The sequence below is a fragment of the Pistacia vera genome, unplaced genomic scaffold (assembly GCF_008641045.1).
Source record: "Pistacia vera cultivar Batoury unplaced genomic scaffold, PisVer_v2 Contig400, whole genome shotgun sequence".
NCBI lineage: Eukaryota > Viridiplantae > Streptophyta > Magnoliopsida > Sapindales > Anacardiaceae > Pistacia > Pistacia vera.
In genome coordinates this window covers 1,360,129-1,387,876 of record NW_022196225.1, presented here as the reverse complement: position 1 = coordinate 1,387,876, position 27,748 = coordinate 1,360,129, and the positions used below count along the sequence as shown (strand labels likewise).

The window sequence follows — 27,748 nt, the reverse complement described above, 5'->3', positions numbered from 1 at the left end:
CCGTCGCGAGTTATGTTCGTTGTGCCAAGGTAACGTGCTCAACCCATCGGATCAAGCAACCCCCTCCTCCGACGCGTTTTACAAGGCAGTCCAACCGCACACACAACAAAAGAGGAATAGCAGAATGTTTAAAGTGTTTTCTAATAAATTAGATGAAATGGCCAGCAGTATCAGATGCCACCATAGTAAGTACGACATGATAATTGCTTGTTGAATGCTGGACAACACCACTCGTTTCCTAGAATTAGTACACTACCCCAATATTGTTCGGCTGCGTTTGGTTCAGTATTATTTTCCATATTCTGGACCAGATTTTTTAAATAATGTTTGGTTTATTATTTGCACAATCCAATCTTCATAATATTTTTTCTGACAGCTTTTTTGACTTTTTTTTTTTTTTTTTACCGTTGGCTTTTATTTTCCTCAGTTTGCAACCACCTGTTGGACAAACAAGGGAAGATTGTTATGGCATGTTGTGTACTTCATAATTTTATCAGAATGTATAATATAGACGACTGTATCTTCGAACAAACCAATAATAGTACGGGTAATGAGCAAGTATATTGTGATCATCAAAACGGGACAGAATATGGCCAAAATGGAGAAGGACCGAGTCAACCACAATAAGGTATTATAGACAACATGACAACTGTACGGGATAACATAACGAATGTACTGTGGGCAGCAGAGTGGACCATGTCGTAGTTGTTAATGGAGTAAATGTGTAAGAATGATTGTAGGGGTTGATAATTAGTACTTTTGTCATATATGTATTAATGTGATGTGTTTTAAACAGTTGGATTAGTACTTGAAATTAATATGGGTTTTTGTTTTTTAATATTTACGGGTGACAAAATTACGATTAAAATGTTTAATATTATTAAAATGTAACTAGATAAGTTATATATATATAATAATACATTATTTTAACAAAATGCAACAAAATATTATATTAATAAATCATTTATAAAATAATATATCAATCAAATATTCAACACAAATATCAAGGTCAAAATACTCTATCAAACACATATGCTGCAAATTTTATTCTCGTAATCATAACCCTACTCAACTATTCATTATTATTTCCAAAATCTTATCCAAAATAATGAACCAAACGCACCCGAAATTTTTTAATATTTCATCGACAAATTAATTAACATTGAACATGAAAACACCACAATTATATCACGAGCGAAAAAAAAAAAAAAAAAAAAGCAGCCTTAATCATCAAGGATATGTAGAAATTATATGCATGAATTTGTCCATTCATTCATAAATAAAATACAGTGAAATTTATTAAATTTGGTCATAGTCTGAAGAATTAGCAAAAACTCAATCCACAAAGAGAGATATTAGACGTACGATGTTCAACTTATTCTAATTAATTACATACATTTATAAATACAGTAAATTTTATTAAAATTTGGTCCTTAATTAAGGTTATTTATGGAGAACAAAATGTACTTTTAGAAAAATAAAAAGAAAATGATAATAAAAGAGGCTGTCCGACAAGCCTTACCTACCTCGTGTATGTAACAATGACGTTTTTTATTATTTAATTTAAGGCCGAACGACTTATACCTACCCAAGGTTTGGCGAGATGACGATTGATACTCAAAAGGTTTTAAAACGACAAACAGATACCTTTCATTAGTGAAAAGATTAGAATGCCCTTTGAGAAATATTAGTCTATTTTTTTAATTACTTTTAGACCCCTTACGTTTATTAATTCCATCAAATACCCCCAGAAAAAAGTTTAAAAATTAACAAAAATACCCTCACTCACCCATACTTGCTAGATTCCGGCGGCCACCGCCAGTGGTAGCTGGAATCTGTCACAACAGTCTACGCCACCACCGTAAATAGCTGGTAATTCACAGATTTGGCCGGAACAGATTCCGGTGGCCACCACCGGTGGTAGCCGGAATCTATCACAACGGTCTACGCCACCACCGTAAATAGCTGGTAATTCACGGATCTAGCCGAAAAAGGTTAGATCTGAAGTGAAAAGGCCAAATCTGGCCAGAAACTGACGGCCAAAGAAATGGCCTTCGTTGACTGTCAACGACGGCCAAATCTTGGCCATCGTTGATAGACAACGACGGTTAGATGGAGTGTTGCGGCCGTTGACGGTCAGATGGAGTGTTGCGGCCGTCGACGGCCAGATCTGACTGGAAAAGGCCAGATCGGTGAATTACCGGCCATTTCCAATGGTGGCATAGACTGTTGTGACATATTCCGGCTACCACCGGCTGTGGCCACGGGAATCTGGCAAGTATGGGTGGGTGGAGTGTTTTTGTTAATTTTTAAACTTTTTTTCTAGGGGTATTTGATGGAATTAATAAACTTAAGGGGTCTAAAAGTAATTAAAAAAATAGACTGATATTTCTCAAAGGGCATTCTAGTCTTTTCACTAACAGAAGGTATCTGTTTGTCGTCTTGAAACCTTTTGGGTACCAACCTGTCATTTTTCTAAACCTTGGGTATGTGTAAGTAGTTCCCCTTTAATTTAATTTCTCTCACCACTTTAAGGAAGCCATCGCTTCAACAGTAAAAATATTGTTCACATTTTATATAATTAAATTCAACGCATACATATTGATTGGAGTTTCTGGTATATTAGCTTTTCAGCTAACTGGAAGTTTATTCAGACTAATATATACTATAGATCGATAGAAATTTGGTAGTGATGGATGAACGGAAAGAAGAAATATATATAAGGTATCAAAAGATACAAACATAAAACCGATGGTTTGTGACAATGATTTTCTATATTGCTAATGAATAATTCATATATAAATTAATTATTTAACGTTGCCTTGCCCCTCTCTCCTGATTGTGTCCACTTTGTAGCCAATATAGCTTCTCAGGTGAGTGCCTATCGTGAACATTTGTTAGTCTTATAAATTAATGCAACATGTTCAATTGGCAGCAGATCGATATATTTGTCTATCATTTCACATGCAATTTAGATGCATTTAATATAATTTAAATGGAATATGATCTCTGGTGAGACAGTGGACTAACGGAATTTATAGATGAGTAAACGGCTTTTTCCCACCCAAGGTTTGCCTTAATGATACTTTTCCACCCAAAAAGTTTCAAAATACCACTTTTCTATCCAAAGTTTATTTTTTGTTTACTACCCAGAATAGATTTTCCAATTCGACGGCTAACAGAGAACAAACTTAGTCTAGGCTGTTGGGGCTTTTGAAGAGGACATGCCGGTTAATCATTTGGTGGTGGTAGGTTAGATTTTGGTGGTCGAGATTGGTTGAAATCTGACTTGGGAGGAGCGATTGTACATTTCACAAATCACTCGATTGCCGGCGATTAACGGGGTAAGTGGGAGCAAGGTTTGAGTGGTTTTGGTGAATGATGATTGAGAAAGAGAATGGTAGTAGTTTGGAGTTGAAAAGATGTTGGAATCGATCGAAAATTAGTCAGAATATAAACATTGGGTGGAAAAATGGTATTTTGAAACTTTTTGGGTGAAAAGTGATTAAGGCAAACCTTGGGTGGGAAAATGGCGTTTACTCTTTATAGATTAACCTCGGTAGAAAAGTAAAAAAACTTCGTAGACGCAATAATAATATTATAATAATAATCTTTCTCAAGTAAATAATTAATAATTAATAACATACTAAATGAGGGTAGAAAACAAACATATATATCAAAAAGGAGAATAAATCAAGCCGTCTTTGAAACATAAATTATAAAAATGTCTCCTCATCTTTAATTACTTGTGATCTCTTGGTTTTGGTAACTAACAAATCTCATATTAAGAGAGTGTTGGGGCTAACTAGTCACATGTGTTTTAATCAAAGCGACAGTATATAACTTCTAAAATAAGGATCATTTCCTGTGCATGAAAAAGTGTAATAGAAAGTGGAATAACGAGATAATACTGTAAAATGAACTATTAAAATCAGCAAAAGCTGTATTTTTAAATATATCCACTAGTTATTGTTGGACAACACACTAATATGAATAACAAGGGATAGAGAGCAGCTCGTATGGTAGAGTAATAATGTTTGTTGTTTGCTACTCAATTATAACATAATAATGTTTTGTTATAAATATTCAAATAAAAGCAAAGATAGGCTTCATTCCTTCATCTATACAAGCATCCTCTATATGCGGGTGTCCAGTAATCTGATCCCGTGTTCTCATGATAAACTTTTGGAGTACATGAAACTGGAACTAAGCAAAGACCCCTGCTCCTTAGATCAATCTTCACATCTCCCTTTTCTTTTCGATCTAAACCTCCCCATGGATCCTGAAATAACCCACAAAACAATTAATACCAATATATCAATTTTGTTTTTCTATATTGGCCTGGAAATGCAATAAGAAATAGTCAAAAACCTTGCTCACCTTGTGTAAATTAGACTTCATGTAGGGATTACTCAACAGCTGCGAAAAGGTAAAAAGCGATGGCTGTTAGAAAACAATGCTAAAAGGAGATTGCTTCATTTATATATTCATCTAATTCCAATAGCAAGTTAGCTACAGCCAACGATTTATATAGCTATTTTCTTAATTATAGAATTATGCTAAGTACCATTATTGCAATATATATTTAATCATTTAGTTCATTGAACGAAAAATGATTAAGAATTCATTAATGTTCTTCTAATCATTGACATTTACTTGGGTAATACGCGCCATGAACAGGAATACCAATAGCAACATCCATAACAAGATCGAAGATGACAAAGATATATATATATATATATATATATATATATATTCTATTGATAGTGCAGTGGTGCAGGTTGTACAGATTAATTGTTCTATATGTTTTAAGAAGACATATAATTGAATAGTGGTATTACCTGCACTTGCTCTTGTAAAGACTTTATATAAATAATGGCTTCGTATAGCACAGAGGCCGTGTCAGTCTGAAAATTAGCCACATCAATTTAATAAACAAAAGTTAGGATATTAAAAAAATTTAAAGAAAAACCCAAAGTTGATAAAGAAGAAAGTAGTCTCAGTGGTCTTTGTATTAACCTTTCCAAAAGGTGACACTATTTGCTGAAGGGCCGTGATCCTGTCCCCAAGCTTGACTTTTGGTGCCTGCACCGATTAAATTAGTCTAACGAAGTTTCTATCCAGTAACAAAAATGACCCTATTCTTTCTTTCTATATATTACATAAATATTTCTTTTTATTAATAAGTACACAATTATTATGATTTTACCTTATTTACCTTTAAAGAGGAAGATGCAGAACTCTCAGTCTTGGGTTTTTTTAAAACTGCCTCTGAATTTTGTTCAGACCTTTTCTTCTTCCATTCATTAGTTCCCCGTTCCCTTCCGTTCATTGTTGTCTGCTTGTAAATTTGAATAGTAATTAATAAATGTTGGGCTTGAATCATACGCAAACAATAGAATAATTAGAAAAAAGGATAATAATTTAAGAGAATTGTAAAACAAATAAGTAAATATAACGTACCGGAGAAGAAGTTCGCTTCTTACAATCGGATAGATTCAAGGATTTAAAATAGGGTTTTGGAACATGGATATCAATTAATGGCTTGGTTAATCGACTACTGAGAGTTATAGCATCGGCAAAATTTCTGGCGTTTGTACAGTACTGAGAATGAGACATTCCATAGTAGTATTTGTTGTCACCTTCCACCATTGAATTAGTACTGTTGAGGCCAACATGATTATTTCCAAGGCCACCTGTATTAAAAGACTTTCCGATAAAAGATGTGGGTGTGTCACAATCTTGATGTTCATTTTCCACCTTCAAATCATGGTGACCATAATATGATAAAATTCCTGAATTTCTTGTCGTCCCACTTGGGGTAGAATCAGCGAATAACCTTGGTTTCATATGACAAAAATTAGGCTGTGAATTATATTGATGATCCATTGATGAACTCAAAGATATATTGCATGTTTGCGGATCGAAGTGGCGATTGATTTCTGGGTCTGGTGGAGCAATAGACCAGTGGCTCACCAAGTTGGACAACTTATTTAACCTTTCATTTTCAGTGGAGCTTTCACTAAAGCCACCATTTAAATGTTTGTCAAAGTCGTTGAAGGATGAGGAGTTTGTGAATTCCCAATTGGTGTCCATTTTCTTCAAGTAATCATAGGCAGGTTCGAATATCCCAATTGATATACTCTTTGACGACAGTGCATCAAGTAAGTTCGCTCCCACATCTTGACTGTTGTGCAAATCTCCATTGCTTCCAACACTTCTGCAAAATTAAACCCAAAATATTAAATTTTCCAAACTCGAAAAGAATTCTTCAATCATTTACAAAAGAAAAGAAAAGAAAAGAAAAGAAAAATATGAACTAGTTGATGAGTTGTTTTACGAGAGCCAATCAACATACCATTTAAAAAATGAATAATTATGTGGTTTTGATGTGTAAGTGAGAGTTGAGGTGGTAAATAATATATATCAATGTCAATACATCATGATGAGAAATTTGGAATTTGATTTGAGTAGTATTACTCTTATGTTTCCCTCCGAATTGTGACTAGACGGGATGTAAACTGAAATGTCTTAAGTTTAAGAACCGGACACCATCCACAGAGTAATTGATAAACTTATAAGGATAAGAATAGAAAAGAAGTTCACATCTTAGATAAAAACTAAGAAATATAAGTGAAAAGGGACAAACCTAACTATTGAACCTTCCTCTCTTTGTATACCTACCCATGATAATATAATTTCTCTTCTTTTCCCTTTGCCAAAAGAAAGACTCGTCTTTCTACTCAATATAATTGAAACATATATACATAAAGCAAGAACAAAAACTATAAAACGAAAAAAGAGCAAAGGGCTAACACTATATATTCTTTTCAACATTAAACTTACGATAATACATGACTCCAGAGATGATTATCGGGAGTATGTTCTCCAATCAACTCAGTGGAAGACGCAGGTTCATGAACAAGTCTGTGAGAGGAGTCCACAGTAAGTCCAGACTGATTGGAGGCATAAGTAAAGGAGGTGGAGATGGAAACTTCCTCCTCACAAGAGGAGTTTGAATTAATATTTTTTTGGTGCCAGGGGGTGCTGCCGGTATTATTCCATGAAGAAAGAGAAGTTGCATGATGAAGATCCCACCAATTCGGTGGCGAAGGGGAGGTTGTAACAGAGCTCTCAGTGCATTCTTTAGCCATTTGATGATCAGTATTAGCCTTCCTCTCTCACTTTCTTTTAGGCTTTGGTGGGGAGATGGGGAATTTAAGGAGGATAATTCATAAATCCATTCATCCGTTGGTGGTGACGTACGTTTGTAGGTTATATGAATTATAGGGGGACAATTAAATATGCAGCCTGAAGTTTTCCACTTTGGCTCGTGGGCAATTATTATAATCCTGACTGTCCCACCAAGAGTTTTGCTTTGGTGACCATGAAATTGTAGGTGGACAAATATTTTTAGGGTTTATATATAATGTTGTGAGTATGACAGGGGCCTGACTCTGCCACTACTTAGAATATTTAGGGTAGTTAATGTTTTAAAAAGAAAACATTTGCAAATTGCAATGAAATTATAATACAAATTCGCTTTGGGCTCTTCCCTTTCTAGCTATTACAAGTACTAATGAGTAGTAAAAGAAAATATATGGAAGTTTGATTTGTCTTCCTAAAATTATTACAAAGGTAGGAAGGTAGCAACGGATAGCAGCCAAACTTGTTTCTCTATTTTTTTTTTTTTCTTCCCAACCCATTTTTTTAAAATATAAATATTTCTCAAAGAATTGAACCAAGAGAAGTCATGACATTTGTCTGGACATTATTAATTGTGCACTTCTGTGTTATGGGACTGGTTAATTGTTGGTTTCATATTTTTTTTTTTTCTTTAGTTTCTTAATATCATGGCGACCTCCTGTCGATAATTTTTTATGATGGAAAGCAGATTATTCGTTTCCAAGCATTTAAATAAACACAAATGAAACTCTGACAAGCATCCTCTATATGCGGGTGTCCAGTAATCTGATCCCGTGTTCTCATGATAAACTTTTGGAGTACATGAAACTGGAACTAAGCAAAGACCCCTGCTCCTTAGATCAATCTTCACATCTCCCTTTTCTTTTCGATCTAAACCTCCCCATGGATCCTGAAATAACCCACAAAACAATTAATACCAATATATCAATTTTGTTTTTCTATATTGGCCTGGAAATGCAATAAGAAATAGTCAAAAACCTTGCTCACCTTGTGTAAATTAGACTTCATGTAGGGATTACTCAACAGCTGCGAAAAGGTAAAAAGCGATGGCTGTTAGAAAACAATGCTAAAAGGAGATTGCTTCATTTATATATTCATCTAATTCCAATAGCAAGTTAGCTACAGCCAACGATTTATATAGCTATTTTCTTAATTATAGAATTATGCTAAGTACCATTATTGCAATATATATTTAATCATTTAGTTCATTGAACGAAAAATGATTAAGAATTCATTAATGTTCTTCTAATCATTGACATTTACTTGGGTAATACGCGCCATGAACAGGAATACCAATAGCAACATCCATAACAAGATCGAAGATGACAAAGATATATATATATATATATATATATATATATATTCTATTGATAGTGCAGTGGTGCAGGTTGTACAGATTAATTGTTCTATATGTTTTAAGAAGACATATAATTGAATAGTGGTATTACCTGCACTTGCTCTTGTAAAGACTTTATATAAATAATGGCTTCGTATAGCACAGAGGCCGTGTCAGTCTGAAAATTAGCCACATCAATTTAATAAACAAAAGTTAGGATATTAAAAAAATTTAAAGAAAAACCCAAAGTTGATAAAGAAGAAAGTAGTCTCAGTGGTCTTTGTATTAACCTTTCCAAAAGGTGACACTATTTGCTGAAGGGCCGTGATCCTGTCCCCAAGCTTGACTTTTGGTGCCTGCACCGATTAAATTAGTCTAACGAAGTTTCTATCCAGTAACAAAAATGACCCTATTCTTTCTTTCTATATATTACATAAATATTTCTTTTTATTAATAAGTACACAATTATTATGATTTTACCTTATTTACCTTTAAAGAGGAAGATGCAGAACTCTCAGTCTTGGGTTTTTTTAAAACTGCCTCTGAATTTTGTTCAGACCTTTTCTTCTTCCATTCATTAGTTCCCCGTTCCCTTCCGTTCATTGTTGTCTGCTTGTAAATTTGAATAGTAATTAATAAATGTTGGGCTTGAATCATACGCAAACAATAGAATAATTAGAAAAAAGGATAATAATTTAAGAGAATTGTAAAACAAATAAGTAAATATAACGTACCGGAGAAGAAGTTCGCTTCTTACAATCGGATAGATTCAAGGATTTAAAATAGGGTTTTGGAACATGGATATCAATTAATGGCTTGGTTAATCGACTACTGAGAGTTATAGCATCGGCAAAATTTCTGGCGTTTGTACAGTACTGAGAATGAGACATTCCATAGTAGTATTTGTTGTCACCTTCCACCATTGAATTAGTACTGTTGAGGCCAACATGATTATTTCCAAGGCCACCTGTATTAAAAGACTTTCCGATAAAAGATGTGGGTGTGTCACAATCTTGATGTTCATTTTCCACCTTCAAATCATGGTGACCATAATATGATAAAATTCCTGAATTTCTTGTCGTCCCACTTGGGGTAGAATCAGCGAATAACCTTGGTTTCATATGACAAAAATTAGGCTGTGAATTATATTGATGATCCATTGATGAACTCAAAGATATATTGCATGTTTGCGGATCGAAGTGGCGATTGATTTCTGGGTCTGGTGGAGCAATAGACCAGTGGCTCACCAAGTTGGACAACTTATTTAACCTTTCATTTTCAGTGGAGCTTTCACTAAAGCCACCATTTAAATGTTTGTCAAAGTCGTTGAAGGATGAGGAGTTTGTGAATTCCCAATTGGTGTCCATTTTCTTCAAGTAATCATAGGCAGGTTCGAATATCCCAATTGATATACTCTTTGACGACAGTGCATCAAGTAAGTTCGCTCCCACATCTTGACTGTTGTGCAAATCTCCATTGCTTCCAACACTTCTGCAAAATTAAACCCAAAATATTAAATTTTCCAAACTCGAAAAGAATTCTTCAATCATTTACAAAAGAAAAGAAAAGAAAAGAAAAGAAAAATATGAACTAGTTGATGAGTTGTTTTACGAGAGCCAATCAACATACCATTTAAAAAATGAATAATTATGTGGTTTTGATGTGTAAGTGAGAGTTGAGGTGGTAAATAATATATATCAATGTCAATACATCATGATGAGAAATTTGGAATTTGATTTGAGTAGTATTACTCTTATGTTTCCCTCCGAATTGTGACTAGACGGGATGTAAACTGAAATGTCTTAAGTTTAAGAACCGGACACCATCCACAGAGTAATTGATAAACTTATAAGGATAAGAATAGAAAAGAAGTTCACATCTTAGATAAAAACTAAGAAATATAAGTGAAAAGGGACAAACCTAACTATTGAACCTTCCTCTCTTTGTATACCTACCCATGATAATATAATTTCTCTTCTTTTCCCTTTGCCAAAAGAAAGACTCGTCTTTCTACTCAATATAATTGAAACATATATACATAAAGCAAGAACAAAAACTATAAAACGAAAAAAGAGCAAAGGGCTAACACTATATATTCTTTTCAACATTAAACTTACGATAATACATGACTCCAGAGATGATTATCGGGAGTATGTTCTCCAATCAACTCAGTGGAAGACGCAGGTTCATGAACAAGTCTGTGAGAGGAGTCCACAGTAAGTCCAGACNAAGAAAAGAAAAGAAAAATATGAACTAGTTGATGAGTTGTTTTACGAGAGCCAATCAACATACCATTTAAAAAATGAATAATTATGTGGTTTTGATGTGTAAGTGAGAGTTGAGGTGGTAAATAATATATATCAATGTCAATACATCATGATGAGAAATTTGGAATTTGATTTGAGTAGTATTACTCTTATGTTTCCCTCCGAATTGTGACTAGACGGGATGTAAACTGAAATGTCTTAAGTTTAAGAACCGGACACCATCCACAGAGTAATTGATAAACTTATAAGGATAAGAATAGAAAAGAAGTTCACATCTTAGATAAAAACTAAGAAATATAAGTGAAAAGGGACAAACCTAACTATTGAACCTTCCTCTCTTTGTATACCTACCCATGATAATATAATTTCTCTTCTTTTCCCTTTGCCAAAAGAAAGACTCGTCTTTCTACTCAATATAATTGAAACATATATACATAAAGCAAGAACAAAAACTATAAAACGAAAAAAGAGCAAAGGGCTAACACTATATATTCTTTTCAACATTAAACTTACGATAATACATGACTCCAGAGATGATTATCGGGAGTATGTTCTCCAATCAACTCAGTGGAAGACGCAGGTTCATGAACAAGTCTGTGAGAGGAGTCCACAGTAAGTCCAGACTGATTGGAGGCATAAGTAAAGGAGGTGGAGATGGAAACTTCCTCCTCACAAGAGGAGTTTGAATTAATATTTTTTTGGTGCCAGGGGGTGCTGCCGGTATTATTCCATGAAGAAAGAGAAGTTGCATGATGAAGATCCCACCAATTCGGTGGCGAAGGGGAGGTTGTAACAGAGCTCTCAGTGCATTCTTTAGCCATTTGATGATCAGTATTAGCCTTCCTCTCTCACTTTCTTTTAGGCTTTGGTGGGGAGATGGGGAATTTAAGGAGGATAATTCATAAATCCATTCATCCGTTGGTGGTGACGTACGTTTGTAGGTTATATGAATTATAGGGGGACAATTAAATATGCAGCCTGAAGTTTTCCACTTTGGCTCGTGGGCAATTATTATAATCCTGACTGTCCCACCAAGAGTTTTGCTTTGGTGACCATGAAATTGTAGGTGGACAAATATTTTTAGGGTTTATATATAATGTTGTGAGTATGACAGGGGCCTGACTCTGCCACTACTTAGAATATTTAGGGTAGTTAATGTTTTAAAAAGAAAACATTTGCAAATTGCAATGAAATTATAATACAAATTCGCTTTGGGCTCTTCCCTTTCTAGCTATTACAAGTACTAATGAGTAGTAAAGGAAAATATATGGAAGTTTGATTTGTCTTCCTAAAATTATTACAAAGGTAGGAAGGTAGCAACGGATAGCAGCCAAACTTGTTTCTCTATTTTTTTTTTTTTCTTCCCAACCCATTTTTTTAAAATATAAATATTTCTCAAAGAATTGAACCAAGAGAAGTCATGACATTTGTCTGGACATTATTAATTGTGCACTTCTGTGTTATGGGACTGGTTAATTGTTGGTTTCATATTTTTTTTTTTTCTTTAGTTTCTTAATATCATGGCGACCTCCTGTCGATAATTGTTTATGATGGAAAGCAGATTATTCGTTTCCAAGCATTTAAATAAACACAAATGAAACTCTGGATTATTATTAAGACAAATTGAAAAGTTGAATGAAAAAGTGAAGAGATCTTGCTCTGAATTTATGACAGTGATCACGTGTCGTAATGTGGTATAATATCTAAATGTAAATATTCACAAGAGTATCTTTAATTACTTTATGATGATTAATACATGCCGCATGGATTGTACAAAGGGATTAATTATAAGTCAGTTCATCTATACAAAGGAATTTTTCGAGTTGATAAATTTATATCCTATGTGCAAGTTTTAAGGAGTTTACCAAGTGATTAAAACTTATGGGTAATGGGTTACTTGTTCATTTTAGTGCAAATGAGTTGAGAGGGATATAAACAAAAACATACATCAAAGCAAGTAAAGAGCACACTCATTTTTACATGGTTCGCCATCATGCCTACATCCGTGGGACCAAGTCCAGAGGAAGAAAATTCACTATGAACTACTTATGAGTTCAAATACAAAGCAAGATAACTAAAGTTGCAAAACACTCCCTATTTTCTACACGACAACTCTATCTCATTTGGTTGAACTTCAAGTCGTCACAACAAACTTCACAAGCACATCATCACCATGTTGAAATTGAGCTTCTCTCAAGTTTCAACAAGGAAGACCAATCTTCGGGACAACAGCATACACACAGGCACTCATCAACATGGAATCAAGTTCCAAGGTCGTCACACAAGTACAAGAATATAAGGTAATTTCAAACCTACCAAAGCATAATAAGAAACCTTAACTAAAATAAAAACCTTAGAGAATATTCAGAGAGGAAAACAATAGTATATAGATTTCTTTAAGAAGACGCCAGAAAAGTATGAATATAGAGAGTTCAAGGCGTGAAGGGTTACAAGACAAAAAAGTTAAATGTTAACTTTTGTGTTTTTATTTTTGCAAAAGAAACTTGGGACCACAAACAAAAGCAAAACCCCTTTTCTTACACAATGAATAAAAGGAGGACAAGTGGAAAAGTATCATAACAAAATATCATCAAAGAATATAATTGTCCCAAAACAAAACGGGTGCGTGTTGTGCATATGAGAAAAAAATATCTGCCAGATGTATTGTGACCACACAGACTCTGAAGTGCCCACACTGATGAAGGTGGTTACATTTACAAAGAGTGGCCACACTAGCAGTTAAACCTAAAGATTGTGCAAGACACAAAACGCGATCATTAGATGACAAAACACTTACAATCTCCCCATTTGTTACTTATGATCAAAGCAAGATTTTTAGACAAACAAAAAACTATCTTATATGACGAGATAAGATCAAGGAGACAAGTAAAGAAAAATCATAAACATAACAACTTTCCCTCAACAATAAAACTCCCCCTAAAAACAAAACCATCAGTCAAGAAGGGGCCACCACGAGTTATCCACATGAGGCAATTTGAGCAACATGTCAATCAAGAAAACAATATGTACAACACAGGACAACATAGGAGAAATTAGCAATAAAACATAAAGAGGAATAAACTGCACAAGCACACAACCAACCAAACATCAAAAGGTTCATCAGTTCAAAAACATCCATAAAAAGTTCTATAAAGTAAGGTCCTGCAAAAAATAAAAAAATAAAAAAATAAAAAATAAAAAATAATAATAATAACAAAAAGTCCTAAATTGTGATCACATAGAAGCAACAGTGATCACAATGAAAAGCAGCAAAAAAAATTATTTCTTCAGTCTTCAGCGGGACACTCCCCCTCTTTGATCATAAGTGATCAATCTCTGTGCCTAGTAGATCTTTTGGTAGGGAATTTCTTGGCAACAGCTTTACCACGATTCTTGACAGGAGTAGGAGCTCTAGGAGGATCAACTGCAGACGTGGACATAGGAGGAGAAATAGTGACAACTAGAACAGAGGTGCCCACCGTGCGAGCATCTTCTTTAGTCTAAGTCTTATTTGGAGGAACCACTTCTGCAGATTCTTTCTCACTATTTGGAAGATCAATTTGTGGAACAGTAAAGGAAGTGTCAGTTTCTTTTGCATTGGCATCAACAACAACTCCAAAAATAGGTTCAACCACAACATCTTCTTTATCAATTTCTGGAATATCTTCAGGGATGATAGGATCAATATTTTCAAAAACAACATTTGTAGCAGCTGGATTAGCATTTAGATCAATCTGAGGCTTAGATTGAACATCAACATTCTCAATAGGAATAGAGGCATCAGGAACATCTTTGGAACCACTCAAGGGACCTTTTCTCAAAAACCCAGCCCTGGTTTCCTTTAGTACAACTTCCACGGAATCAACACGACAAAGTAAAGTGGTATGATACATATCCACTTTCTTGTCAAGATCCTACAACAACTCATAAATCTTGGACTGCCAAGAGCTGGATTTTGCGGGAGGTGCTTGAGAGGATGATGGAACGTCCACAACAGGTATAGAAGATGAGGTACAAGACTTGAGAGTCTTGGTGGATATGGTTCTAACCTTAAGGAAATGGTCATTGGACTGTTTTAGTGGCCCATAAAAATCAACAAACCCTGAGATCAGAGAAGGGAAAGGCAACACAAAGGATTTTCCTTCTGACTCAGTAGCAATTTGAAAGAACCATGAAGAGGTGGCGGAAAATATTGATTGGAAGCATGTAAACAAGACATGCATATAAAGAGTTGGATTGATAGGATTCAAAAATGTGAATAAAGCATAAAAACATTATATCTTCTCCTAGTGCTTAGGTTTGATGAAGCCAAGATTCAAAAGTATGAATCCTCCACACTTTAACACCACTTGAGAGAGTGGCCAAACCTAAGAGAGAGAGAGAGAGCTTGTTTTTCTTTTGAGTGAACAAAATGAATCCTTAACCTAAAATGCAACCATTTGCATTTATATATACATGGGTCATTTTGTAATTAGTTGTTTTTCACTTGCATGCCCTAATAAAATCTTATTCTAAAAGGAGCCCAAGCATTTATTAATTTGCCCTTTGAATAATCAATATTATTCAAGGGCCCATGTAAACTAAACTAGTTTACATTAACAACCCATAAGTTTACCTTTTTGCCCTTTAACTATTAAAAAGGTTATTTTAGTTCATTTCATTTATCTTAACGCTTTAAGATATAATAATTAAATACAATTAATTATTGCTTGACCATTTTAACCGTTAAAATATCACAAATAATTTTCTATGCAACTATTACCATAGAAATCCTGTCATTACCCTCGAAAGGTGCTAGCCCTCTTCAGATAATCATTTCTCTCTCTTATCCTTCTCTAACTTCTCAAGGCTATTGGTGTGACCATGTAGGTCCACCGTGGATTAGCCGTGAGCCAGTTCTGGATGAATCCATAAACCTGTCTGGAGGCCTAACGACTATGGTAAACATCTAGCAATGTGCCATAGTCCCTAAACCACGATGAAGAAATACTTCCATCGAACCCATTTCAGATCAAATGAACATGTAGATAAAGTCCCTCCATTGATATATCCTTATCGAGTACGGATTCATGGAACGTCAAAATCCTAAACTCGATCTTCTACCGAATCGTCGATCAATATGTCCAGAACTTATCATCACGAACTTGCTTTCGTATGACTAATAATAGACTCTGGCCAGAGATTCTAATTTTTGGCATTTATCGACGTTCATCTAGGAACTCGAATCTGAATGGAGTCGGCGATACTCCTGATCCTATATTTTGGAGTCAATGAATCCTTTCTTGACCATCGTTTGTTTCCGCATATAAACAACGCATGACCAAATAGGCTTTATCATACGAAACATGACTAGTCTCATACTTATACACCGTATGAACCATACACATCCGTATCGGATCCGACCACAATGTCTTAGGTCAAAGGATTACATTGAGCACTGATATAACCAAACGATAAATCATTGACTACATGCTTTTCTAAGTGATTTTTCGTTATTCGGTTACGTTCGAAAAATAGTTCACCAACCGCTAACCCATACTAATGCCCCAGTGACATGACTATCATTATCATCCGTACTTATATCAACTCATGATATCTTTCGGAAGCATCCAGTATGCCTACTATGCAATAAAGTTGCCCAAATTATATTGCTTTCGTAGGGAACCTTTTGATAAATTCATTTACCGATTAAATGAATCATCTGGACAATTCATGTACATACTTTATTTTAAATGCATGGCTGAATAAAAGAAGCAATTTATATATATGAATTGAAGAACTCTTTCTTCTATTATTTATGATATATTGATACAAGACAAAATGCTCTGAAACCGACAACACGAATGGTTTCTAGCGCATACACTAACATACACTAACACAATTTTGATCGACTTATACATATCAGAGGCAAGATCGATTTTCTTTCCTTGCATAATTCAATACAAGAGTTGGGCTTTATCAAGCCTAATTGATGAATTATGCCTAGAACGTGACTAGTTACAGATGACAATTTTGAAAAGAGCCTTGTAATTGGGAGTGAGCACATTGACAGGGAGGAAACCACTGTTAAGCCATTCAATCACAACACCACCACTAAGATCACTGGCCATGAACTTACGCTCCTCTTTGGGGACAGATAAGTCATCCTCATTCTTTACCACAGGGAGATTCAAAATAGTCCCAATGACATCAAGGGTAAACTCTATCCAAAAACCCCTTACACAAACTTGGCTTTTGCGAAAAGACACTTGGTCCAAGTCTTTCCTGAAATGTGCATAGAATTCTTGCACAAACCCCTGACATGGTGACACAAGTTTAACAACAGAGGCTTTCCATTTTCTTTCAACCACATTTTTGGCAATTTCAGGGAACTTAGAGAGTTCTACATGAGACTCACACACAATAGGTCTAAAAAGAACAATTTCCTTAAACCTAGACCCAGCAAAAGGAGAGTAAAAGATTTGACGTTTACCAAGTACCTCAGATTGAGGTGGAGCTTTCACCTTCGTTTTTCCTTTGGCGATTTTAGCTTGTTTCTTCTTCTTTCCTTTGGATTTGTCCAGAAAGCCTTTTGAGCACTTCAGTTTCTTGATGAGAGGTTGATCATCAAACTGTGTAGATCCTGAGTTTTGCGAGTTTGACACCGATTTTGAAGCTGAGGGGGTGCCTTCACTTGATGCAGAGGAGTGTGCACCTTCCTAAGCTTGTAAGGACTGCCTTGATCTCGTTCTCTTCTTTGATTCAGTAGTCTTCCTAATGTCATCAACAAACCCTTGTTGATGCTCCATTGAGTCAAACAAAAAGGTTAGTTTTGTAGAGAATGTTTAGAAGAGAAAAAATTTGAAAAACGTAGTTCTAGGTTTGACGGCACTAAAGAAAAAAGAGGCGGCCTAAAAAGAAAAATTCGAAGCCCTAGAAAAACGCAAAATTTTTTTGATTCAACACAAGGTGGTCACATCGAAATAAAATGTGTGCACAACAGACATTTTAAAAAAAAAATACATGTGGTAACATGACAGAACAAGGTGCACACAGTGAATCAATGATATAACACATCTGCAGAAGAGACACTTAGGAGAGAATTCAAAAATGCAAGACAGTAGACATGTGAGCACCATGAATTCTCAAGGTGGTGACATCAGATACAAGGCAGTAGCTAAGAGACAAAAAAAAAAAAAAAAAAAAAAAAAAAAAAAAAAAAAAAAAAAAAAAAAAAAAAAACATGATATCAATTTCATTAAACAATGTTTTACAGAGGCAAGTATTGAAGATCAAAGTGACATAAGGAAAAATCACCAACTTGTTTGGGGATGCAAAAGAATGTTCTCAATCATAGTCATTTTCACACAAGAGCAATTATACCTTTAATCAAATGTCCAAAATCAGATGTTCCAACAACATATTTCATAATTCTTTTCACAGCTTTGAGATAAAGCTCAGTTGGATTAGATTGAAACCTAGCACACACACCTACACTAAAGCACAAATCAAGCCTACTTGACGCCAAGTATAACAAACTTCATATCTTGCTTCTAAACAACTTGTTATCAACCTTTTTACCCTTTTCATTCTTGGAGAGTTTCAAGGTAGAGCTCATTGGAGTGTTAGCATGCTTGGCAGTTTCGAGATTGAGCATGTTTTTTCCATACTTGCACTGAGAGACAAACATGCCACAATCAATTTGTTTGATTTGAAGGCCAAGGAACATGTTTAGCTCTCCAACCATGCTCATCTCAAATTCATCTTTCATCAATGCAATAATTTTTTTCAATTGAGTATGAGAAGTAGAACCAAAGACTATATCATTTACATAAATTTTAGCACACAAAAACTCACCACTTTCATGCTTTATGAACAAGGTTTTGTCAGCATTACCTCTTGAGAAGTTGTGACCAAGAATGAAGGAGGTTAGCCTATCATACCAAGCTCTTAGTGCTTGCTTCAATTCATAGAGTGCTTTCTTTAGTTAAAAACATGGTTTGGCTTGTAAGGATCCTAGAATCCTACTGGTTGCTCAACATAGACTTCCTTTATGAGCATGTCATTCATGAATGCGCTCTTCACATCCATTTGGTAAAGTTTCAGCTTCATAAATTAGGCAACTCCCAACATCAATCTTATGGATTCAAGCCTAGCCACTGGTGCAAAAGTATCATCGAAATCAACTCCTTCAACTTGGGTATACCCTTGTGCAACAAGCCTTGCTTTGTTTCGCACAATGTTCCCAAACTCATCTGATTTATTTTTGAAAATCCACTTTGTTCCAATAACATTGATCCTTTAGGCCGAGGAACCAAGTTCCATACGTCGTTTCTCTCAAACTGTTCCAGCTCCTTATGCATTGCAACAATCCAGTAATCGTCTTTAAGAGCTTCTTTAGCATTCTTAGGTTCTAAAAGGGAAACATAGCATAGGTAATTAATTTCACTCAACCTTTTTCGTCTAGTGACCATTACCTCTTCCAGATTTCCAATCACTGTGGAAGGTGGATGAGCCTTTTTTATGCAAGAGGGTGGTTCTCTAGTTTTGGGAGTCTTTTGTTAAGTGATTTCATCAAACAAATCAACAATCAATTCAAGTCCTTGTCTCTCCGAAAGAGATCCTTCTTGGGCTGTAGAGGTGTTCACATCAGATTTCAGAGTGGGTACATTCTCTTGGGTGGTGGTCACCTCAGTAGGAGACATTAAGTCATCAATATCATCTTCATGAGAAAACTATGAGAAATCTTCTAAATCAGAGAAAACAACATTAAATGATTCAATAATGCGTTGAGTTCTCATATTACAAATCCTATATGCTTTACTATTTGTGGAATATCCGAGAAAAACACCTTCATCACTTTCGGAATCAAATTTCCCTAGGAGATCTCTATCATTCAACACATGACACTTGCAACCAAAGACATGAAAATAGGACAAATCTAGCTTCTTACCCTTCCACAAATCATATGGAGTTTGTGAGGTATCTTTCCTTAGAAAAACTTTGTTGGCAAAGTGGCATGTAGTGTTGATTGTTTCAACCCACAGTGTCATTGGCAATTTCTTGGCATTTAACATGACTCTTGCCATATCTTGAAGGACTTCATTCTTCCTCTCAACAACTCCATTCCGTTGGGGTGTTTTTGGGGCAGAAAACTTGTGCCATATACCTTACTAATCACAAAAATTTGAAAAATTAGGGTTCTCAAACTCTCTTCATGATCACTTCTTATCCTTACAACTTTCTTCACTCCACAATTTTGTTCAACTTGAAGTCTTTTGATCAAGTTTTGAAAGGCTTCAAATGCATCAAACTTTTCCCTTAAAAAATCAACCCAAGAAAATCTAGAAAAGTCATTAACGCACACAAAAACATATCTCTTACCTCCCAAACTTTTAGTTTGCATAAGACCCACCAAGTCCATGTGATGACGTTTTAAAACACTTGAGGTACTCAACCAAGACAAAGATTTGTGAGGAGACTTTGTTTGCGTACCTTGTTGGCACAGGCCACAAACTTTACCTTTTGGAAACACAAGTTTAGGTAAACCTTTCACAACATCTTTCTTGGAAAGTTTCACAAGGTCTTTGTAATTCATGTGTCCAAGCTTCTTGTGCCAAATATCAACACAATCTGACTTCGAACTTAAACAAGAAATTTTTTTAGTCAATAAGTAGCAATTATCATTTGATCTCTTCCCTTCAAGCATTGAAGTACCATCATCATTTAAAACTTGACACAAATTTTTTGAAAATTTTACAACACAACCCTTATCGCAGATTTGAGTGATGCTTATAAGATTAGCTTTAAGACCTTCAACATAGAAAACATCATTCAGAACAGGAAAGCTAGGAATGGCTAGAGACCCTTTGCCAAGGATTTTACCTCTTTTTCCATCACCATAGGTCACATGACCAGCCTCTGCAAATTCAAGATTAGTCAACAAACTTTTGTTACCTGTCATGTGCCTTGAACACCCATTGTCAAAGTACCATTGGTCATTTTGAAATGCAAGCAATGATGTATAAGCAACCAAATAGTTGGTACTAGACTAGGATTTCCACATTTTTCTGTTTTTGAAAAAATTGTTTTGATGTGGTGATTTTTGAGAGGAAAAACCATGATTTCTAATGCATCTTTTCAAGTATGAAAAGAGTTTAAAACAATTAGGTCTAATATGAACTTTCTTTTGACATAAATGATAAACAAGAGTAAACCTTTTTACCTTCAAGGGAGGAGCAGCAAAAACTTTCGGATCTGAATCTGTGTTGACTGCGGTGGTCACAACCAATTTTGAGGTGCTTACCTTGATGAAGGTGGTCACACCAGGTTTTGAAGTGCTCGCACCCAGGGAAAATCTCAAACTAGTTTTGTCACCAAAAGACTTTCCTTGGCCGAGAACTTCATCAAGTTTATATGAACCTACATTCAATCTTTCAACAATGGCCTTGGCCTCAGTTAATTCATTTAAAGCTTGATTTAATAAAATTTCCTTGTTGGATAAATCAATAAACAAGACTTTCAACTTATCATTCAACACTTTCTTATCTTCCGTTAAGGGGCAATTTTCAGATTCAAGTGATTTGATCTTTTTGATGGCTTTCAACCATGACTCATACATCTTGTCATAAGCCTCTTGTTGCTCTTTATAGACATCGTTTGAGTCATTTGATGACACACTCATATTGTCCTCTTGGTTAGCCGTAAAAGCCAAAAAGTGCTCATCCTCATTTGTGTCATCACCTCCACTCTCACTATCATCACTTTCACTTAGTGTGGCAGCCATGGCTTTTCCCTTTTTCTTTAGAGTGTTCACACACTCTGATTGAATGTGGCCATACCTTTCATACTCATAGCACTTGATGCCTTTGTTTTTCCTTTCATTATCTCTCGAAAATCATTTCGAGAAGGCACCTTGACCAAACTAGTCAGAAGACTTTTTCACAAAGGGTTACTTACTCTTTTTGCTCAAATTTGGTTTTCTCATGTTCTTGTTCAAGAATTTAGCAAATTTTTTTGTGAGTAGTGCACACTCATTTTCCTCACCATCACTAGAAGCAACACAACCAGAAGGTTCAGATATTACCTCATGCTTCAGTGCTAATCCCTTTCTTGGTTTCTTCTCTGACCATTTAAGATTGAGTTCGAATGTCTGTAAGGACCCAATGAGTTCGTCCAGCTGCATCTCATCCAGATTTTGACACTCTTCAATAAAGGTTGCTTTGGACATGAACTTCATAAGTAAGGAACACAGTACCTTCTTGACAAGTTCAGCATCAGTATAAATCTTACCTAAAGCAAAACATTCATTCGTAATATCACACAACAGACCATGTGTAACGACTCCATTCTTATAAAAACATGCATAGTAAAAGTACATGTAAAAATAACATAAAAAGTTGGGCCCAAAATTTTTCTTTTATTAAACATATGTATTCTTTATACTAATATATACAAGATTTGTAACATATGCAAAAATATCAAAATAGGGTGGACAGTGTAGCCATTTCTCTTCGTGTGCCGATGTCCATCCGACTGTGTCCTCATCTGGAACCTGCAAAACATAGGGAACAACTGGATGAGCACAAACAATGCTCAGTAAGTAAACCCCTGAACATGAAAAGAATTCTTCAATCATTTAAAAAAAAAAAAAAAGAAAAGAAAAATATGAACTAGTTGATGATTGTTTTACGGAAGCAATCATACCATTTAAAAAATGAAAAATTATGTGGTTTTGATGTGTAAGTGAAGAGTTGAGGTGGTAAATAATATATATCAATGTCATACATCATGATGAGAATTGGAATTTGATTTGAGTAGTATTACTCTTATGTTTCCCTCCGAATTGTACTAGCGGGATTGAACTGAATGTTTAGTTTGAAACCGGACACCATCCACGAGTAATTGATAAACTTATAAGATAAGAATAGAAAAGAAGTTCACATCTTAGATAAAAACTAAGAAATATAAGTGAAAGGACAAACCTAACTATTGAACCTTCCTCTTTGTATACCTACCCATGATAATATAATTCTCTCTTTTCCCTGCCAAAAGAAAGAATGTCTTTCTACTCAATTAATTGAAACATATATACATAAAGCAAGAACAAAAACTATAAAACGAAAAAAGAGGCAAAGGGCTAACAATATATTCTTTTCAACATTAACTTACGATAATACATGACAGAGATGATTTCGGGAGTATGTTCTCCAATCAACTCAGTGGAAGAAGCAGGTTCATGAACAAGTCTGTGAGAGGAGTCCACAGTAAGTCCAGACTGGTTGGAGGCATAAGTAAAGGAGGTGGAGATGGAACTTCCTCTCACAAGAGGAGTTTGAATAATATTTTGTTGGTGCCAGGGGGTGCTGCCGGTATTATTCCATGAAGAAAGAGAAGTGCATGATGAAGATCCCACCAATTCGGTGGCGAAGGGGAGGTTGTAACAGAGCTCTCAGTGCATTCTTTAGCCATTTGAGATCAGTATTAGCCTTCCTCTCTCACTTTTTTAGGCTTTGGTGGGGAGATGGGGAATTTAAGGAGGATAATTCATAAATCCATTCATCGTTGGTGGTGACGTACGTTTTAGGTTATATGAATATAGGGGGACAATTAAATATGCAGCCTGAAGTTTTCCACTTTGGCTCGTGGGCAATATTATAATCTGACTGTCCCACAAGAGTTTTGCTTTGGTGACCATGAAATTGTAGGTGGACAAATATTTTAGGTTTATATATAATGTTGTGAGTATGACAGGGGCCTGACTCTGCCACTACTTAGAATATTAGGTAGTTAATGTTTTAAAAAGAAAACATTTGCAAATTGCAATGAAATTATAATACAAATTCGTTGGGCTCTTCCTTTCAGCTATTACAAGTACTAATGAGTAGTAAAGGAAAATATGGAAGTTGTGATTTAAGAGGAGTAGCACGGATAGCAGCCAAACTTGTTTCTCATTTTTTTTTTTTCCCAACCCCCTTTTTTAAAATATAAATATATTTCTCAAAGAATTGAACCAAGAAGTCATGACATTTGTCTGGACATTATAATTGTGCACTTCTGTGTATGGGACTGGTTAATTGTTGGTTCATATTTTTTTTTTTCTTAGTTTCTAATATCATGGCGACCTCCTGTCGATATTTTTATGATGGAAAGCAGATTATTCGTTTCCAAGCATTTAAATAAACACAAATGAAACTCTGGATTATTATAAGACAAATGAAAAGTGAATGAAAAAGTGAAGAGATCTTGCTCTGAATTTTTGAAGGATCACGTGTCGTAATGTGGTTAATCAAATGTATTACAAGTAGTATTTATACTATGATGATATACATGCGCATGGATTGTAAGGATAATTATAAGTCAGTTCATCTAACAGGAATTTTTGAGTTGATAAATTTATATCTATGTGCAAGTTTAAGAGATTACCAGATGATTAACTATGGGTAAGGGTTTGTTTCATTTTAGTGCAAATGAGTTGAGAGCGATATAAACAAAACATACATCAAAGCAAGTAAGAGCACACTTTTTTTAACATGGTTCGGCAACATTCTACATCCATAGGACCAAGTCTAGAGGAAGCAAATTCATATGAATCTTATGAGTTCAAATACAAAGCAAGATAACAAAGTTGCAAACACTCCCTATTTTCTACACGACAACTCTACTCTTGGTTGAACTTATAGTCGTCACAACAAACTTCAAGCACATCTCACCAGTTGAAATTGAGCTCTCTCAAGTTTCAACAGAAGACCAATCTCGGGACAACAGCATACACACAGGCACCATCAACATGAACAATCAATGTTCAAGGTCGTACACAAGTCAAGAATATAAGGAATTTCAAACCTACCAAAGCATAATAAGAAACCTAACTAAAAAAAACCTTAAAGAATATTCAGAGGGAAAACAATAGTATATAGATTTTTAAGAAGAGCCAGAAAAGTATGAATATAGAGTTCAAGGCGTGAAGGTTACAAGACAAAAAAGTTAAATGTTAACTTTTGTGTTTTTTTTTGCAAAAGAAACTTGGGACCACAACAAAAGAAAACCCCTTTTCTTACACATGAATAAAAGGAGGACAAGTGGAAAAGTATCATAACAAAATATCATCAAAGATATAATTGCTCCAAAACAAACGACGTGCGTGTTGTGCATTGAGAAAAAAATATCTGCCAGATGTATTGTGACCACACAGACTCTGAAGTGCCCACACTATGAGAGGTGGTCTTTACAAAGAGTGGCCACACTAGCAGTTAAACCTAAAGATTGTGCAAGACACAAAACCGATCATTAGATGACAAAACACTTACAATCTCCCCTTTGTTACTTAGATCAAAGCAAGATTTTAGACAAACAAAAAACTATCTTATATGACTGAGATAAGATCAAGGAGACAATAAAGAAAAATCATAAACAAACAACTTTCCCTCAACAATAAAACTCCCCCTAAAAACAAAACCATCAGTCAAGAAGGGGCACCAGAGTTATCCACTGAGGCAATTGACAACATGTCAATCAAGAAAACAATATGACAACACAGGACAACATAGGAGAATTAGCAATAAAACATAAAGAGGAATAACTGCACAAGCACACAACCAACCAAACATCAAAAGGTTCATCAGTTCAAAAACATCCATAAAAAGTTCTATAAAGTAAGGTCCTGCAAAAAAAAAAATAAAAATAAAAAATAAAAAATAATAATAAACAAAAAGTCCTAAATTGTGATCACATAGAAGCAACAGTGATCACAATGAAAGCAGCAAAAAAAATTATTTTTCATCTTAGCGGACACTCCCCTCTTTGATCATAAGTGATCAATCTCGTGTCCTAGTAGATCTTTGGTGGAGGATTTCTTGGCAAAGTTACCACGATTCTTGACAGAGAGTAGGAGTCTAGAGGATCAACTGCAGAGTGGACATAGGAGGAGAAATAGTGACAACTGAACAGAGGTGTCCACCGTGGGAGCATCTTCTTTAGTCTAAGTCTTATTGGAGGAACCACTTCTGCAGATTCTTTCTCACTATTTGGAAGATCAATTTTGGAACATAAGGAAGTGTCAGTTTTTTGATTGCATCAACAACAACTCCAAAAATAGGTTCAACCACAACATCTTCTTTATCAATTTGGAATATCTTAGTGATAGGATCAATATTTTCAAAAACAACATTTGTAGCAGCTGATTACATTTAGATAATCTGAGCTTAGATTGAACATCACATTCCAATAGGAAAGAGGCATAGGAACATCTTTGGAACCACTCAGAGGACCTTTTCTCAAAAACCCAGCCCTGGTTTCCTTTAGGACACTTCCACGGAACAACACGACAAAGTAAAGTGGTATGATACATATCCACTTTCTTGTCAAGATCCTACAACAACTATAAATCTTGGACTGCCAAGAGCTGGATTTGCGGGAGGTGCTTGAGAGGATGATGGAACGTCCACAACAGGTATAGAAGATGAGGTACAAGACTGAGAGTCTTGGTGGATATGGTTCTACCTTAAGGAAATGGTCATTAGACTGTTTTAATGGCCCATAAAAATCAACAAACCCTTGAGATCAGAGAAGGGAAAGGCAACACAAAGGATTTTCCTTCTGACTCAGTAGCAATTTGAAAGAACCATGAAGAGGTGGCGGAAAATATTGATTGGAAGCATGTAAACAAGACATGCATATAAAGAGTTGGATTGATAGGATTCAAAAATGTGAATAAAGCATAAAAATTATATCTTCTCCTAGTGCTTAGGTTTGATGAAGCCAAGATTCAAAAGTATGAATCCTCCACACTTTAACACCACTTGAGAGAGTGGCCAAACCAAGAGAGAGAGAGAGAGCTTGTTTTCTTTTGAGTGAACAAAATGAATCTAACCTAAAATGCAACCATTTGCATTTTTATATACATGTCATTTTGTAATTAGTGTTTTTCACTTGCATGCCCAATAAAATCTTATTCTAAAAGGAGCCCAAGCATTTATTAATTTGCCCTTTGAATAACTAATATTATTCAAGGGCCCATGTAAACTAAACTAGTTTACATTAACAACCCATAAGTTTACCTTTTGCCTTTAACTATTAAAAAGGTTATTTAGTATTATTTATTTAACGCTTTAAGATATAATAATTAAATACAATTAATTATGCTTGACCATTTTAACGTTAAAATATCACAAATAATTTTCTATGAACTATTACCATAGAAATCCTGTCATTACCCTCGAAAGGTGCTAGCCCTCTTCGATAATCATTTCTCTCTCTTTCCTTCTTAACTTCTCAAGGCTATTGGTGTGACCATGTAGGTCCACGTGGATTGCCGTGAGCCGTTCTGGATGAATCCAAAACCTGTCTGAGGCCTAACGACTATGGTAAACATCTAGCAATGTGCCATAGTCCCTAAAACACATGAAGAAATACTTCCATCAACCCATTTCAGATCAAATGACATGTAGATAAAGTCCCTCCATTGATATATCTATCGAGTACGGATTATGGAACGTCAAAATCCTAAACTCGATCTTCTACCGAATCGTCGATCAATATGTCCAGAACTTATCATCACAACTTGCTTTCGTATGACTAATAATAGACTCTGGCCAGAGATTCTAATTTTGGCATTTATCGACGTTCATCTAGGAACTCGAATGATGGAGTCGGCTGATACTCTGATCCTATATTTTGGAGTCAATGAATCCTTCTTGACCATCGTTTTTCCGCATAAAACAAGCATGACCAATAGGCTTTATCATAAGAAACATGACTAGTCTCATACTATACACCGTATGAACCATACACATCCGTATCGATCCGACCACAATGTCTTAGGTCAAAGGATACATTGAGCATGATATAACCAAACGATAAATCATTGACTACATGCTTTTCTAAGTGATTTTGTTATTCGGTTACGTTCGAAAAATAGTTCACCAACCGCTAACCATACTAATGCCCTAGTGACATGACT

The 27,748-nt window shown here is 35.2% G+C and overlaps 2 protein-coding genes across 3 annotated transcripts; both read right to left on the bottom strand.

Moving 5' to 3' along the window:
* Positions 1-3,918: 3,918 nt before the first annotated feature.
* On the bottom strand, positions 3,919-7,256 carry LOC116141887 (transcription factor bHLH111-like). 2 transcript variants are annotated; one of them, XM_031427362.1, is made up of 7 exons: positions 6,847-7,256; positions 5,464-6,220; positions 5,210-5,338; positions 5,020-5,085; positions 4,842-4,907; positions 4,381-4,419; positions 3,919-4,282 (listed from the first exon to the last, which is right to left on the bottom strand). In XM_031427362.1, exons 1-7 carry the CDS (start codon positions 7,152-7,154, stop codon positions 4,118-4,120), a joined length of 1,530 nt encoding a protein of 509 aa, XP_031283222.1. In that variant the 5' UTR covers positions 7,155-7,256; the 3' UTR covers positions 3,919-4,117. The 2 variants fall into 2 exon arrangements, with proteins under 2 accessions (XP_031283222.1, XP_031283223.1); XM_031427363.1 differs by having other exon boundaries at positions 5,219-5,338.
* Positions 7,257-7,837: 581 nt separating this feature from the next.
* Positions 7,838-11,732, bottom strand: LOC116141839. Its single transcript, XM_031427310.1, has 7 exons — positions 11,323-11,732; positions 9,277-10,033; positions 9,023-9,151; positions 8,833-8,898; positions 8,655-8,720; positions 8,194-8,232; positions 7,838-8,095 (listed from the first exon to the last, which is right to left on the bottom strand). The coding sequence occupies exons 1-7, from the start codon at positions 11,628-11,630 to the stop codon at positions 7,838-7,840; spliced, it is 1,623 nt and encodes a 540-aa protein (XP_031283170.1). The 5' UTR covers positions 11,631-11,732.
* Positions 11,733-27,748: the final 16,016 nt, after the last annotated feature.